This window comes from Psammomys obesus, unplaced genomic scaffold (genome assembly GCF_907164565.1).
Source record: "Psammomys obesus unplaced genomic scaffold, mPsaObe1.curated_primary_1811, whole genome shotgun sequence".
Taxonomy (NCBI): Eukaryota; Metazoa; Chordata; class Mammalia; order Rodentia; family Muridae; genus Psammomys; species Psammomys obesus.
The window spans coordinates 2,462,187-2,480,148 of record NW_026585643.1 but is presented as its reverse complement, the minus strand read 5'-3'; the positions used below and the strand labels follow the sequence as shown (position 1 = coordinate 2,480,148).

Here is a 17,962-nt window from a genome sequence, read left to right as displayed (position 1 = left end):
ACTGTGTTTGTGTGGTTTAATGTGGATCTCTGATAACTGACCTAATGAAGGCTGAAAATCTAATGGCTGCAGCAATTAGAAATTTACCTACATTGGGGTCCTTTGGACTCTATAGAGAAAATGCTCCCTCTGGCTCTCCAGGTGGCTCTAGGTAACTGGGTCTTAACTGAAGTCTTGAGGTGTCTGGCCACATGAGATACAGCAATCTCACAGGAATTACATGTCAAAAGAGAATGGGTTTAAAAACTCAGTCTGCCTCTAAGATTCCTAAACATAACTACTGAATGTATGTTCAATTTTTTTTTAAAGAATCAAACATACTAAAATTATTCTTGGTATGACTAATTTCAAATGTGTAAACATTTTAAAGATGACTTTTGGACTTCTAGGAACAGGTGCCTGTTTTTTTGTTTGTTTTTGTTTTTTTTGTTCCTTTATTAAAATTTATTCACTTTGTATCCCAGTAGTAGGCACCTCCCTTATCTCCTCCCAGTCCCACCCTTCCTCCCTCTTTTCCCTCTATGTCCCTCCCCCAATCCACTGATAGGGGAGGTCCTCCTCCCTGATAAGCCTACCAGGTCTTATCAGGACTAGCTGCATCCTCTTCCTCTGTGGCCTGGCAAGGCTGGCCCTTCCCTCTCAGGGGGAGGTGATCAGAGAGCCGGTTACAAATCTGGGCATACTCCAACCAAGGACCAAGCATGGAGAGCACCTAGACCCCCTGCTCAGATGTAGCCCATCGCAGTTCAGTCTCCACGAGGGTTCCCTAGTAACCAGCTTTTTCTTCCTTCTTAATGATAATTCAAGGGTGGTGATTCAAGAGTTTTTGTTGTTCTTGTTTGTTTGTTTTTTAATCTCAGTCAGGCTTAACTGTAATGTAAATATTTAAGTGCCAATTCTGGGATCCGGTTCTTTGACATGTTAATTCTGGAATCCAGGACTGATGGGAAAACCAAACCAAACAAAACTGATTTACAAAAAAAGTTTTGAAAAAATGGCTTAGTGTTTAAGAGTGCTCACTGGCTATCCAGGGATCTAGAGTCCAGCTTAAAGCTACCTATGGCAGATCCAAAGGATTTGACACCACCCTCCTCTGGCCTTCACAGGCAACCCCACAAACATGGCAGCCACCTAACCCTGTTGACATAAAATTAGTTAATTTAATTAATTAAACAAATAGGTTGATGGGTCTGGGGAAGTGACTCAGTGTTTAAGATCATGCAGTATTCTTGTACAGGACCTGAGCTTGGTTGGGGTGTCTTTTAGAATGTCTTTTAGAAGAACATCCAAATCAAAATCCATGTAGCCAATACAAAACTTTGTAACTTAACTTCTATCATAAATTTAATGAATGTTGTCTTATATTAAAAGAAAAATTTTATACTTTGAATAAATTGAACAGTTTAAGTATTTACTCTCTAACATTTTAAAAATAAAATTTAAAATTATTTTTACTTTTTTGTGTATTGGTGTTTTTCTTGCTTGTATGTCTGTGCAAGGATGTCAGATCCCTAGAGTTACAGATGGTTGTGAACTGCCATGTGGGTGCTGGGAATTGAACCCTGGTCCTCTGGAAGAACTGTCTGGTAAATACGTATAACTCTGAAGATCGAATGCCTTTTGGTCTCCATGGGCATCTAAACTCACATGTATATACTCCCTAACACAAGAGGTTTAGAATAAAAGCAGGTGATCTTAACTTCTTTTATTCTGACATATAAAATTTTGCATTTAATTATCTGTTCAAAGACCAGACTGTGCTTTATACTACCTAACCTATAAAAATTTAGGTATTCTGGGGTGGGTTTGTGGGGAGTCTCCCTTTCCTGAGGGATAGGGGAGGGGGAAGAAGGGAGGGAAGGCAGGAGCAGGAACAGAGGAGGATGGGGATTGCAAATGGGATGTAAAGTGAACAACTAAATAAATAAAGTTAAAAGTTAAAAAAAAATTAGGTATTCTTAAATAATTCAAAATCTTGGGGCTGGAGGTTTGGCTCAGTGGTTAAGAGTGCTTGCTGCTCTTCCAAAGAATCCAGCACTCATACACTGTGGCTCACAACTGCTGGTAACTCAAACTCCAGAGGATCCAACACCCTCTTTCTTCCTCTGGCATCAGCCTACATATGGCAGACACATGCACATAAATATAAGTAAGATAATCTTTAAAAAGAAATTTTAAAAAAAACCTATTTTTTTTCCTTAAAACGGAGGCTTGCAAGAAACATGGCTGAGTAGATAAAAGTGCTTGCTCTGCAGATCTGACAACCAGAATTAGATCCCCAGATCCCACAATAGAAAAAGAGAACCCAGCCCCCAAACTGTCCTCTGACCTTCATATGCATGCTGTGGCACAATATGCCCTCAAACATACTTAAAAAATTAAAACCAATTAAAGTGCTACATTTGAGTCTATTAAGTTTCATAAAACACCTAAATGATTTGACTACAACACTAAGATTTCTAATCATCAAACAAAAATGTTAGAGAATAGGGCTGGAGAGATGGCTCAGCAGTTAAGAGCATTGATTGTTCTTCCTGAGGACTTGGGTTCAATTCTCAGCACCCATATGGCAGCTCACATCCATCTGTAACTCTAGGATCTGACAACCTCACACAGACATACATACAGGTAAAACATCAATACACATAAAGTAAAAATAATTTTAAAATTTACTTTAAAAATGTTAGAGAATTAAGGATCTTCACCAACCCTATCTCTGACAGAGGGCTAATATCCAGAATATATAAAGAACTCAAGAAGTTAAACAGCAACAAATCAAGTAATCCAATTAAAAACTGGAGTACAGAGCTAAACAGAGAATTCTCAATAGAGGAATATTAAATGGCAGAGAAACACTTAAAGAAAAGTTCAACATCCTTAGTCATAAGGGAAATGCAAATCAAAACGACCCTAAGATTTTACCTTACACCCATCAGAATGGCTAAGATCAAAGACTCAAGAGACAACACATGCTGAAGAGGTTGTGGAGAAACTGCTGGTGGGAATGTAAACTTGTACAACCACTCTGGAAATCAATCTGGCGCTTTCTCAGACAACTAGTAATAGTGCTTCCTCAAGATCCAGCTATACCACTCCTAGGCATATGCCCAAAAGAGGCTCAAGTACACACTACGGACATTTGCTCAACCATGTTGAGCATTTGCTACCATGTTTGTAGTGGCCTTATTTGTAATAGCCAGAATCTGGAAACAGCTCAGATGTCCCTCAGTGGAGGAATGGATACAGAATTGTGGTACATCTACACAATGGAATATTACTCAGCAATGAAAAACAAGGAAATCATGAAATGTGCAGGTAAATGGTGGGATCTGGAAAAGATCATCCTGAGTGAGCTATCCCAAAAGCAGAAAGACGCACACAATATATACTCACTCATATAGACATATAAGATAAACTTACTAAAATCTGTACACCTAAAGAAACTAATCAAGAGAGAGGACTCTTGCTAAAATGCTCAATCCCTATCCAGAAAGGCAAAGAGGATGGACATCAGAAGAAGGAGAAAAGAGGGAACAAGTCAGGAGCCTGACACAGAGGGCCTCTGAAAGGCTCTGCCCTACAGACTATCAATGTAGATGCTGAGATTTATGGGCAACCTTTGGGCAGAGTGCAGGGAATCTTATGAAAGAAGTGGGAAACAGTAAGATCTGGAGAGGACAGGAACTCCACAAGGAGAGCAACAGAACCAAAAGATCTGAGCACAGGGGTCTTTCCTGAGACTGATACTCCAACCAAGGCCTATGCATGGAGATAACCTAAGACCCCTGCACAAAGGCAGCCCATGGCAGTTCAGTATCCAAGTGGGTTCCTTAGTAATGGGAACAGGGACTGTCTCTGACATGAACTGTTTGGCCTGCTCTTTAATTACCTCCCCCTGAGGGGAAAGCAGCATTACCAGGCCACAGAAGAAGACAATGCAGCCACTCCTGAGGAGACCTAATTGCCTAGGATCAGAAGGAAGGAAAAGAAGACCTCCCCTATCAGTGGACTTGGGGAGGGGCATGCATGCAGAGGGTGGAGGAAGGAAGGGATTGGGATAGGAGGAGGGAGGGAACCACAGGGACAATACAAAGTGAATAAAGTGTAAGTAATAAAGAATTAAAAAAAATAAGATAAAACAACAGCAAAAAAAAAAAAAAAAGAAAAAAAGAAAAGATTGCAACATTAGGAAGATTGAGAACCACTGACGTGTAACAGAAAATACAGCACAACACTGTGAGTACACGTTATAAACTTCACCGCCTTTTGGTAGAAGAATTTTGTATCTATTAAATGTCATTTAAGAAGGAAAAACATGTTAGAGAATATTTATAAACAGTACAGTTTATTGGAAGTATAAGGTTTTCACTTATGTAACAAGCAAACATTTGTTAATTTCACCTTCAGGGGATCTAATACATATCTGTACATTCATGCATAAACACACACACACACACTCACACTGTCTACTTTGACAGGCTGTAGAGTAGAAGCTTTCCCTTAATATTTTCTTTGAAGGTAATCTTTAAGTTCAGCCTCTGTGGTACCTGCTTTTAGATCACAAAGCAGGCCGCCCCTAGATGCTCAGATGGCAGTGCTGCTAACAATGTCCTAAGATGCAGGCCTGGGGCTCAATCCAAGCAGACTCTTACTGAGTAAACAGAGGATTCTTATTAGGTAAACAAAAACTTAAACCCAGGGTTCTGCAGAAGCCTTGTAATGTGTCAGGAAGGCCATCACTTCCCTTCTCTGCCCTTAATGGTCAACTGATGGGGGGAGGGAAAGGTATATCTTAGTCCTAGACCAGTCTACCTCAGGTAAATGACCCCATCCTCCTGACTAAAAGCCACTGCCCTTGACTATGGAGCCATCTCCCTAGTTTTTTGTTCTTTTCTTTTTAAAAAAGACTTATTTTTAATTATATGTATGCAAGCATGTCTATGTGTATATATGTGCATTGAGTGCAGATACTGAAGAAGATCAGAAGACAGTGTTGGACGTTGGTATAATGTTCTTTTGGAATGTATACACTTTACCCTTGTTCATTCAAATGCTGATTTCTCTCCCCCACTCTCTGGTTTCAATCTGGACACTGCATTGTGATACTTATTCTAAGCATCACCTGTCTCAACTTTGTATAAACATGCCAAAATAAAGCAACTAGCCACAATGTTGAGCAGGGGAAAGGAAGCAGGAAGAGAGGGAGGAGCCAGAGGATAGGAAGGTGTGAGGCAGAGGAGGAAGAAGGCCAGAGGAGAGCTGGGAGAACAGAGGCAGGAGAGAGATCTTGGAACAGTATAGAGAGAAAGAACCAGACCTAAGATTTCACAAAAAGCAAGTATAATCTGGGAAATCTAAATGTTGGGAAACTATGAGGGCTTAGGAGGGAGTAACTATTGCCCAGCATTGTGTTCTATGTTAACTAAATAAATCACAGTGTCTGTGTGGTGATTTGGGTATACAGCTGTTTAGGATTAACAGAAGCATTACTAGAAGATATATCAATAGTAAATATTAATCGTCACCTACAACAGCTGGATAATCTGGAGCAGGAGTTAAAGGCAATTTTGAGCCACCCATGTTGGGTTCTGGGGTCTGAACTTGGGGTGTCTGCAAGAGCAGTATGTACTCTTAACCACTGAGCCATCTGTCCAGGCTGATTTCTCTATAATGTAGACAAGTATTGGAACCCACAGACAGGCCTCTGGCTGGGGAGCTCTGGTAACATTATGTTGAAATAATTTATCATTTAGGATAACTTAAAAAAAAAAACTCAAATGGGCTTTGCTAGGGTTATTAAAAGCACTCTGCATGCACTAGATAAAAACCACCTAGCCTGCCCTAATAAGTCCTTGAAAATGAGGTATAAAGAGGTAAAATCTTGCCAAAGATTTTCAGTTGTGTCTATCATTGAAAACTTGAGCTGCTAGACCCAGAGTCACTGAAGAAACCTTTATAACATAAAAGACCTTACCTGATAATTTAGGCACTACAAATATAGTTCCATCATCACCAATGCAGCTCACTATTGCCTCAAATGCATTCATGTTGGGAATAGCCGGTGGTTTATAGCATCCGGTGGTTCTGGTTTCTGAATTTTTCTCCTTAGAATCAGGTACTTTGTGTTCATTGATTTTATCAGTAATTTTCTTGTTAGTATCAAAGTTAATTTTAAAGCACTTGGTAACTATTGAATCTCCTTGTTCCAGGGGGATTTCCAGAGACTTCTCAGGTGAATGGCTGTTATTTGATTTACTAATTCTGTAACACCCAAAAAAGAACATATCTAAATGGGAGCAAAGATAAGATTCTATAGAAAACAACATGAAAAAAAATCATTCAAGCATGTGTTAACATTTAACTAAAACCTTTGCTCTAGTCCAGAATGTACTAGTCTGTAATGTTAGACAGTCACAGGAGGAAAATGGCCTGGTGGCTCAAGATGGCATCATACAACTTTGAGATCCCTCTCTGGGAAAGCAGACCATGCTCCCCTGCCAGCTCTGCTATCACCTGCTTCATTATCTCCTACACTGTGCGGGATAGTTTTGACAAAAGCTAGAGCTATAGAGAAGGGAACCTCAACTAAGAAAATGCTACCACAATATCCAGCTGGAAGGCATTTTCTTAATTAGTGATTGATGAGGAGGTCCCAGCCCACTGTGCGTGATGCTATCTCTTGGCTGGTGGTCCCGGGTTCTATAAGAAAGCAGGCTGAGGAAGCCATGGGGGACACCCTTCCATGGCCTCTGCATCAGCTCCTGCCTCCAGATTCCTGCCCTGCTTGAGTTCCTGTCTTGAGTTCCTTTGATGATGAACTATGATGAATATAAGGTGAATAAACTTTTTTCATACTAACTTGCTTCTTGGTCATAGTGTTTCACTGTAGCCGTAAGTGGTAAGACAAGTGGTACCCGGATTGTGGTGTATTGCTGTGACAGACCTGGCCACGTTATTTTGGCAGAGGATGGTGGAAGGACTTTGTAACTTTGTGCAAGAAAAGCCATTGAGTGTTCAATGCTTGGTGAGCTGTGCTATAGGAGCAATATGAGAATGTTGAGGGCAATGCAGAAGATGGAGGCCTGTCTTGTGAAGTTTCATAGAGAATATTAAACACTTTTTTGGGGCATTTACTATTTTGCATTAATAGTCTGAGGTTCTGATTAATAAGATACCAGAACTACTAGTAAAACCTTTGCTTTGCTGGTATACTTGATATAGGTCAGCTGGAGCTAAGAATTATCAGTGATTAAAAAGAGATCAGTATCCTTAAGGTGAAATATTCTGGGAAGTTTATCATGAGAGCACAAAGAAGCTATGTTCTAGAGGTGGTCAAGGTTATACCTTGTGATGGTAACCAAGTCTGCCAGTGTAAGAGTCACCCATGTGGTACTGGTTTTGAAGGCATGAAGGGTCATGGAGAGCTGCTGAGGCTTGGCACCAAGAGAGGCCATTGATGAAGGTGTACTCAGGAGCAGTTGAAGGCTCAGGATTAAAGGGATTATGCAGAGAAGCTGAGGCTTACCACCATGAAGAAAGCCCAGGAAAGGCTATTAGTATAAGTGTGGTCCAATTGCAGCAGAAAACCCCAGCAGCTTTCGAGATGTCAGTACCATGACATGACCACCATGAACAGCAGCAGTGATGGAGTGGGGCCAGTTGGAGCCTGGAAGATAAGCTGTGTGTGCTGCAAAGGGCGGAGCCAAAGAAGTGACTCAAGCCCTTCTGAGGAGTCCAGAGGATTGTTTTGGTTTTGCTTTGATATGATTGTGACTATACCCTGGTCCTTTCTTCTTGAAGAAATATTAATTTTTATTTTTACAGGACCCCACAGTTGAGACACTTTGAACTTTCAAAAGAGATTTTGGATTTTTAAAGAGACTGGATATTTTAAAGGGGCTGAGCTTTTAATGTGTTTGAATTTGTAAAGACTTTAGTTATTTATGTTTTTAATGTGATATACTGGGGATGAACGAGAAAGGAAAGAGTGTGTGTCAAGATCACAATAGGTCAACTGTGATGGACAGTTATGCCAACTTGACATAAACTACAGTCATCTAAGAGGAGGAAACCTCAACTAAGAAATTGCCTTTATAATATCCAGCTGCAGACCGTTTCTTAATTAGTGACTGATAGAGGAGGGCCCATCCATTCTGAGTGGACTAGCCCTCAGGCTAGTCCTGGGTTCTACAGGAAAGCAGGCTGAGCAAGCCAGTAAGAAGCACCCCTCTCCCCATGGCCTCTGCATCAGCTCCTGCCTCCAGGTTCCTGTCCTGCTTGAGTTCTTTTCTTGATTTCTTTTGATGAGGCACTATGATGTGGAAATATAAACTGAATAAATCCTTTCCTCTCCAACTTGCTTTTTGGTTATGTGTTTCATCACAGCAATACAAACCCTAATTTAGACAGGTGCCCACTCCTGAAACTGGCTCCTCCCTCACCCAGGAAAGTTTTAAAGAACTGTTCTCTTTGAATGCTGTGCAAGCTAGTGTTTGTGTTCAGTCTCCCCTCCTCCATGTCATCCAGGGCTGCTAGTTCTTTTATCACAAGCTAACTTTAATGTAAAGCTCTATCTTTTAGGCAATGTGCACCCACAATGCCCACTTCATTAACTTCTCCCTGTCTTAGTATTGCTGAGCTCTCCTTAAACCCCTAGCATTGGGACAAAGACTCCTGCCCACTCTACTGAACCTATGCTCATCTTTTGGCCTTCTCCCTGCCACCCTGATTGGCACATGGGCAGTTAAAAAAAGTTACTTTTAAGTTTTCAAAAAAGATCTATATCTGAATGTATTTGTATCTAATTTATCTGTAGCTATACACCTTGCTGTTCCTGTATCTATCTTATCTGTATCTATATATCTATTGGTATCTCCTCTGCAGGTAAACTCCAAGATATAAACCAAATATTTAGGGTCTCAGATGGCTTTTTAAAAATCCATTGCTGCTGCCAAGAGGATGTGGCCATCTGTAAGTCTTTAGCAGACCTTCCTCCAGAGCTTCCTTCTTTGAAAGCAGTCACTGCTTCTCCCAAGGGAAAATCCATTAGCCTTTACTTAATAAATGCTTAGTCTTTCTAAAATGGTGAGTTGGCCCCTACTCCTGCTGATTCACACTTAAGGTGAAACTGGGTCTTGCTCCTTATAACAGTCAGACTAGACTAGAGTCCCAGATTCCTCAGTGCCTGCCTGAACTTGACCCATACTAGATTACATTTTTACAAAACCTAACCTAAAGATCTGGGCATGGTGGCACAGGCCTGTAATCCCAGTACTCTGGGAGGCAGAGGCAGGTGATCTCTGTTCAAGGCCAGCCTGGTCTACAGAGTAAGTTCTAGGTCAGCTAAAGGCTATATGGTAATACCCTGTCTCAAAAAACAAAAAACAAAAACAAAAAAACCCAAAAAACAAAACACCGTATTTTGTGTTCAATATAGACTTCTAAATATTTTCTCTAGCCTATCAAAATGTCACATCCCTTTTCCATCCTTTCCAGAAGCTACACAAAGCTCCAACCCTGCCCCTTTTCTTTGCCTGCCTGCATTGCAACTCTCAGTCAAGCAGTAGGTGCAACTCAGAAGAAACTCTCTTATATATTACTTCAAACCTTTACAAGGGAGAATGTTACATGTTCCTTCAGTGTTGTCATGTGCTGGCCAGCTGTCATGTGTTTCAAAGGGCTTTATGTAATCTGTTTTATGTAATTGTGTCCTGTAATTTTATGCTGGAAAAAAAGATTAATTCTTATAATAAGGACTATAAGTTACTTATCAACTCATATAATATGTATGCCTAATTTTAAGTTATATAAATCTATATATGAATACATATAGATATATACATTAAACATTAAATTATAACCATCCCTCTTACAAATATATTTGAAATCTTTATTTTTGTAAAATGTTTTTCTCTGTAAAAAAAAATCAATTCAAGTTTTCATTTAAATGTAATGATTTTATTCACAAAAGTTGTTTTGAAGATTTAAAAAATAAATAACTCCAGAATTAACATATAAAATGTTTCTGCCTTTCTTGGTAGCTAGATAATTTATGATCCAAAGTTGTTCAACAACTCGCATCCAGCTTTTGCTACAAATGATATTTGGAAATAACTCTTGTAACAGTGATTTGTTAGTGTTATTATGATAGGATATTAGGATTGTCTTTAAATACTTACTTTTATTTTATGTATGGATGTGTCTGACCTCTGGGATTGGAGTCACGGATGGCTGAGCTACCATGGGGTACTGTGGAGTGAGCCTAGATCCTCCTCAAGAGCAGACATTCCTTCAGCCCAATATTTAAACTCCTTTTTTGTTTGTTTTTTACATCAGTCTGGTGGTCAAAACATGGCTCAGTGGTTGAGAACGCTGGCTTCTCTTGAAGGGAATCTGGGTTCAGTTCCCAGCACCCCATAGTGGCTGACAACCATCTGTAACTCCAATTCCAGAATATTGAATGCCCTCTTTTGGCCTCTCTAGGTATCAGCATGTATATGGTGCAAACATACATATAAGTTTTAAAAACACCTCTAGAATATTGCTAAAAAAAAACTACAGGAGTTAAAAATCATTAGCTTCCCTGACTCACATAAAAAAACCAATAGGAAAATTTTAATATATATTTCATTATTAAGTGCTTTTTGGCTTTCTCATGGTAACAAACATTGGCTTAAATGACTATTAAATCAAGATGACCAGTTGGGAATGTGGTAGGAGGAGAAGACCCAAAGAAAAATAAAAACATGAAATAGCCCCATGGGTTAGCCAGTACCCTCCTGTGAATGTGCAGACTAGCCCTCTCTCTCCTGCTGCCCCTTTTCGCCCTCTTCTTTCTCATTCAAGCCATCACTGCCTAATGGCTTAAAAACGCCCAGTCAGAATGTATGGAGCCATATACAGAAGACAAAAAAGCCAAATGTGTGTAAAAGTCTTCTTTTTGTGATAGTCAGGGCTTTATAATAAGCTTTTGGATATTAATCTGTAGAACTTCTGGTAAAAGAAGCCTTGGCATCCTGTTTCTTGGACTAGGAGGCCTGCTACAGGAAAATTATGGAGATTTATATGCAACTGTTTAGGTTTTGTGTCTGAGCTATATCTGAGTCACACAAAAGATTTCATTCCATAAATACTGATTTGCTCTCTTCTTACAGGCTTTGATAATAATTTTTCTTTGCTGAAGATCTATTTTTCTGACATCTCAGCCTCATCTTCACCAGACCTAGAAATATGTTCCTAGGTACATGCGGTGCGAAACATATGGTCACAGACAAAGGCAGGATGTGTGGCCAACAAAAACCTAGAGGCTGAGGTGCCAAAATCTCTGTTGGAACTTCAATCAGCTGCACATGTTAGATTAAACCTTCATAAACTATAAATATCTATGAGTGTGTAGAATTATAATGTTATAGATTCAAAGACAAAATTATCTTTGGGCTATTTTAAGCCATTTAAGTAATCAGTCTATTATTTTGTATGTGGCTTAACATTCTTGTAACAGAAACTCCAAAATTAAATTAATTAAATGAATTAACTTTGGTGGGGCAAGCTTTTAATTCTAACAGTCAGGAGGAAGAGGTAGATTGATGTCTGTGAGTTTAAGGCCAACCTGGCCAGCAAGGGCCAGGTCTCAAGACTGTCTCAAAACAAAAATAGCACCCCCGACAACAAAAAAAGAGAAGAAATTAATTTTAAGGTCACCTATAACAATTTCACTGCCTGCTAATGCCTTCCCTTTCAACCTATCTTAAATATCATAAACCTTTCAGGATTCTATAATTTTTCCCATTTATCTCATTCCTTCTCATCAACAAATTCTTTTTAAAATTAATTTAAGACTCTTCATAGACCTTTGGACCTATACCTGTAGTTCTTCCTTAAATAGCTTCTATTTGTCTTCTATTTGTAAGCCACTCTCTAGTCTACCTACTAACTTGGTTATACAGACTTAGACAGATGATGCCCTCCTCATGTATGAATACAGAGACTAGCACTTTGAGGTTCTTCCTCTACTTTCTTATAAAACCATTCCTCTTTCTTTTTCTTCATATCAACAAAATGTTTGTTCACAAGACAAATGTGCTTCATAATCTTTGACATGTCAGACAAACAACTGATGCTTATTCCTGAAACTGGCTTTAAGCCATGTCCAAGGCTCCCATCCTATAGGGAAAGTTGTAAAAAGCAAGGACTCTCTAGAGTCCTTTATATCTTTCCCCCTCTTCCTTTTAGGTCTCCACACTTTCACTCTCTCTCCTCCTCCCCTCTTCAAGTCCTCCTGCTATGATGTCCACAAATGGTTATCTCTTCTCTTTCACCCTAAACCAAAGCTCCTTAAAAATAACCACTCAAAAAGTACAGATAAGTCTACCCAAACCAGTTGGAACCAGCATGGCTGTTTAAGACAACTGATACCTGCTCTTTGCTCCACACCATTAACTTCCAAAATTTTAGGTTTTCACTATCATGGATCTAATGCCATGCCATATTTGGAGAATCCCACATAAGAACAAAATGGGAATATGCCCTATTCTGGAAACCCCTCACATTTAGATTCTCTGCTTTCCTCACACCATAGAAGTAATCCACCCTGTGTTAATAGGCTCATAGAACTTGCTATCCAAGATCTCAGTGATATAGCTCTCTTGAGAAGCACACACATGTCCTTGAAAGCCAGTACATGATAAGCTGTTTTTCAGTTTGTAAGAGCTGACTAACATGAATAAAGAAACAATCTATTCCCGAGGAGTTATTTAGGAGTTAATTATAAATCATCAGTAAGAGCAAATAAGATGCAGTTCAGGTTTGAAAAAGCCCACAGTAGATTACATAGAAAATTGTGAAGCATCATCACAAATTGATGTCAGTAAGTATTCGAAAGCCTGTACCTTCTTTCTCTCAAAGCCAAACCTTTTTTAATCAAATATTTAGAAACATCAACACGTTCTCCTTTTTCATCGCGGCAGAAAATTTTCACAGGTAATGGCCACGTTGTGTTGTTTTCCTGAAGAGATTTATGAGACAAAGTGAAATCTTATAAGCAGTATTTTCAAAAGAATTTCTTCTACACTTCTATGCAAGAAACAATCCCAGCTAACATTATTTTGATAACTAAATATATAAGTAAAATAGCATGAAAGACTCAGTACTGACAGACATTTTAATTTTTTAATATTGTATCCTTTTTCAGATATGTGTTTTGGGAATGAATTAATAAGACCTTAATACCAGAGTGAAATGCACCAAGAACAAAACAAACTATAAAACTTTCACCACCAAAAAACCCAACCAAGTACTCTGGAAAAAAGGTTCACCTTTCCTAACTGAAGCATAAGTAAGTCCCACCAGTGAGCATGCTTCTTCCTCCTTCAACTTCCAGTAACATTTCCAGTGTGTGCTGTTACTTTCATACAACACACAAAAGAAGCTACTGCAAAACATTCTACTTCATGTCAAAGTTATAAAAGTAAAGAAAGTACATAAAAAGATAACATGAAAAAATGAGTTACATAAGAAACTAGAACACTTTCTTATGAAGACATGCTTCTCAAATCCACATCCACAAACATGTATTTTATCAGTTCCTTTGACTTTACCAGAGGCTCAATTTTTTTAAAGATTAGAAAGGCAGTTTAGTTTATATATTATTTTTAACATTGAAAGTTTCAACTCAAGCACATGACTTTACAAATACTTAGATTCAGCCACATGAATACTGTGAAACATCTACTTACTCATTTACTTTTTTAGCACTTCTGCGAGGTTGAGCTAGCTGAACACGTAAAGCTGTTTGCTGACAAGTTTGATGACCTGAGTTCAATACCCAGGATCCACAAAGGTAAAAGGAAAAACAACTACAAAAAGTTGTACTCTGAAATTTACACATAAGCCATGGCTTATGCTTCCGTGTGTATGTGTATCTTAATACACACACATATACATGTATGTATACATGCACGCACATCCATCCATCCATCCATCCATCCATCCATCCATCCATCCATCCATCCATTTTAACTAAGACAGAGTCTTACTATGTAGCCCAGGATGATCTGCCTCTCAACTGCCGGGATTTAAGTAGTGCACCAACATGCCTGCTAGGCCTTTAACCCTTGATCTTCCTCCTACCTCCTAAGTTCTGCGATTATTACTGGATGCCATCATGCCACAAAATATTATGCACAGGTATAATACCTTGACATAAGACCAACATAGTTTGGAAAATAGTCCAAATATTTTGCTGTTATTATCTTAACAAGAAAATAAACTCAGAAAAGCTTCAATAAAATACTAAAGATGAATCTATTGTAACTGTTTACTCTATACCTTAGTTAGGGTAACTGCTGTGATAAAACACCATAACCAAAGCAACTTGGAGAGGAAAGGGTTTATTTGGCTTATGTTTTCGTATCACTGTTCATCAACGGAAGTCAGAACATGAACTCAAACAGGACAGGAACCTGGAATCAGGAGCTGATGAAGAGGCCATGGAGGGTGCTGCTTACTGGCTTGTGTCTCATGGCTTACTCAGCCTGCTTTCTATAGAACCTAGGACCACCAGCCCAGGTACAGCCCACCCACAATAGGCTGGTCCCTCCCCCACTAATCACTAATTAAGAAAATGCCCCTTTGTCAGTTGAGGTTCCCTCCTTTCAGATAACTCTAGCTTGTGTCAAGTGGACATAAAAATAGCCCAGATAGCCTGTTACCTACCTGTAAGATTATGGTGGCCATAGCTCCAGTGAGGTACAAAGAAAGACAATCACAAGCTGTTGCTGTCCACTTGTCACTTCCACCTGTTGGTCTGCAGCAAAAGAAATAACTGTTTGTATTACAATCAGTACCACACAATATTGAAATATTTAGAAATAATATAATCACATGCAGTTTGGCCCGTCATATTGTGAAAAAAATGTAAACATGGAATTACGCTGTTTGCATAATTTTCTTTAATGTTTTCACAGCCTTTATCTCCCTTTTTTCATGGGCTCATATAGATATCTGTATTATATATATATTATCTTTTATCTCTGTATTATATTCAGCCAAATACTGAAGTTTGGTCAGATATAAAATCCATAGCTTCCATCTTCTTTTAAGTATTTAAATATGTTACTTAATTATGTTTAGTTATAAAGCATTAGTGATAACCTTAGGATGTTCTTTCTTTTGTAAACCAATTTTACTAAATGATTTCTGAGCTAAGTATTCTGAACTGATTTTCCTGGATAAGCCACAAACTCTCTGGATGCAAAGTTCTCAGCAGTCTTTCATGTATTTTTATGAACTTCAGTCTTTAGTATTTATTTTGTACTCCTACCAGTGTTTTCCTTTGGGGTGTCTGCTAAACTTATGCTAATTCTTCTGGGCATTAGAGACCTTTTTCTTTTGAGTCCTTTGGATTTTTTTTTTCAAAATTAAAATTATTCTTAGTTCTCTCTCTGTGTGTGTACATTTATAAATTCTATAATAAAAATGTGGAGGTGAGAGGACAACTTGGGGCATCATTTCTTGTAGGCATAATGTTATTGTGTAGTTCAAATGCTGATTTCTGTACTCCCCATATCTGGTTGCAATCCTCATTCTGAGAATTTCCTGTCTCAATGTTGTGTAAACAGTGTTCCCCAATTATCCCCTGATATCCCAATAAAGCAGTTTACAGACAGTTGCTGAGCAGGGAGAGAACAGGGCTGGAGAGAGGAGGAGTTAGAGGAAGAAGTAGGGGATTCAGCCACAGCAAAGATGCCCAGGAGAGGCCAGGAGAAAGAGCTCAGCAAATAAAGCTGTAAAGTTCAAGTATCCCTGGAATGTATGCTGGGAGGAAGCCAAATTAGCTTAGAGGGTTAAGAATAAAGTAATAACTGCTCAGTTATTGTGTTGTGAAGCTTACTATTAAACAAACATAAGTCTTAGTTATTTGTGTGAGAGCCTAGTTAAGAGAGAAACAGAGAAACAGTTTTATAAAAATAACCTTAACATTTTGATGCCTCATGTGGGGCTTCCTCCCAGGGCACATCCCAAGGATGCTTGACTTTGTAGCTTTCCTGCTCTAGCTCCTCTCACCTGATGTTTCCTAGACCTCTCCATGTCTGAATGCCTTACTTCCTCTTCTCTTACTCCTTCCTCTTGCCTGGGTGGCAAGAAGTCCAGCCCTATTCTCTCCCCTGCTCAGTGATTGGCTGCAAGCAGCTTTACTGGCCATATCAGGGGGCAATTGGGGAGCAGTGTTTACACAGCATTGAGAAAGGAAATTCTCAGAATCCTCATTGCAACTATATATGGTGGTACAGAAATCAGCATTTGAATTACACAGTAACTTTATGCCTACAGGTTCTCTCCAGCATGTGGGTCCAGGAGACTAAACACATTAGGCACAGCAACCAAGTGCCTTTACCCACTAAGACATCTGGCCAGTCGAACATGATTTTGTGATTTTCCTAGTTTAGTTCACATTTCTGATCTCTTCTAATTTTTCTTGGGTGTGAACTGTCTTCTCTTTTCAAACTCTGCATTTTTTTGCTAATCATCTTATTCTGAACTGACTCTGCCTCCTTTTTTTTTTCTTTCCTCCTCCTCCTCTTGCCCTTCATCCTTCTCCTTTTTATGAACAAAGGTCTTACTATATAGCTTAGTCTAATTTTTAAACTTATGATCCTCTTTCCTTCAGCCTTCTGAGCACTAGAATTACAGGTATGGTCGTAACACTCAGTTGATTTTTCAGTTTTCAGATTTTATTTTCTGTTGGTCTTACATACCATTTATTATTATTATTAATTTACACTTCTAGCTTTCTATATAATTGGAAACTTATGAAACATATTTTATTTTTATCTGCCTTTATTTTTCCTCAAAGCTTTTTTATTCTCAACAATTTGAAATCTATCTAGCCTCCCTGTTTCTTTAATGCTATTAAATTTATAGGCTCAAACATTTTTTATTTCCTCATCTTAAAATTCTTACTTACCCAGTTGTGGTAGCACACACCAGCTGGATCTCAGTCTGGTTTATATAGCAAGATCCAGGACTACACAGAAGGACTCTGTCTCAACAACTTTTCCCCCACCCGCCCTCCTTAATAAAATTTTTTGAGAATTTCAGAGTGTACTAATAAAAACTGACAAGAAACCATGCTAAAATATTTAAATATAAAATGAGAAAGTTTACTTAGCCCAAACCTACCTTATATCAACAAGTGAACACTCCAAAGATAATCTTCCCATTGTCTTTAGATTTTCTTGAAGTTCTCTCAAGCAGTTAATATTCACTACTAGTTCAACACCCACATCATACAGCAAGACCTATAGGACATTTAAGTAAATTTAAGTTTAAAGACAACATTTCAAGAATTGCCTTTTTCAAGTGGAAAATCATAAAAAAATTGAACTAAGGAATCACAGGACAAATGAAAAACACACTTTGATGTTTAGGTTTTAATTCTGCATTTACCTCCACCAAAGTGTCTGTAACCACTCTGATGATTTGGCCTCTTCGCCACTGATTTTTAGCTGGAACCTTAACAGCACAGTGCATATCATGTTCCCACTTCACAGGCTTACATTCTGAGTGCTCATAAGCAGTGACCATCTTCTCTTCCAAACTATAGAAATATAAGTGTTTTAATTTCAAATAATTTCTTATATAATTCTCTTACCAGGTATTTTCTACCAAAATCCTTTGGTCATTTCACTCTGGCCAAAGTGAATGCAATGTTCTTTGAATGTATAAAGCATTTTCACTTTTGAACTAGTTTTTCCTTTTGCTTGAGATAAAGGTCCCTCAGACACAGCCCTGGAGTGGTATCTCCTGCCTTCTTCAGAGCACATCTGACAGCAGTTTAGGATGTGAACTTTCCCATGGGTAAGTACCATTTTGAACAGCTCAAAGATTTCATCATTCATTCATTCATTCATTCATTTATGTATTTGAGAATGCATCTAAGCTATGACTGACTTGGAACTCACTA

At 38.6% G+C, this 17,962-nt stretch overlaps 1 protein-coding gene across 2 annotated transcripts in view; it reads right to left on the bottom strand.

The window, feature by feature from the left end:
* Rnf17 (ring finger protein 17) overlaps positions 1-17,962 on the bottom strand; it is a 138,514-nt gene that overhangs the window by 40,415 nt on the left and 80,137 nt on the right. The window contains exons 21-25 of one of the 2 annotated variants that reach the window (XM_055617897.1): positions 17,446-17,596; positions 17,179-17,297; positions 14,709-14,803; positions 12,888-13,032; positions 5,975-6,261 (exon numbers count right to left, since the gene is read on the bottom strand). In XM_055617897.1, the coding sequence (XP_055473872.1) occupies positions 5,975-6,261; positions 12,888-13,032; positions 14,709-14,803; positions 17,179-17,297; positions 17,446-17,596 (797 nt within the window). The remainder of the gene's footprint in view (positions 1-5,974; positions 6,262-12,887; positions 13,033-14,708; positions 14,804-17,178; positions 17,298-17,445; positions 17,597-17,962) is intronic. The other variant, XM_055617906.1, reaches the window with a different exon arrangement.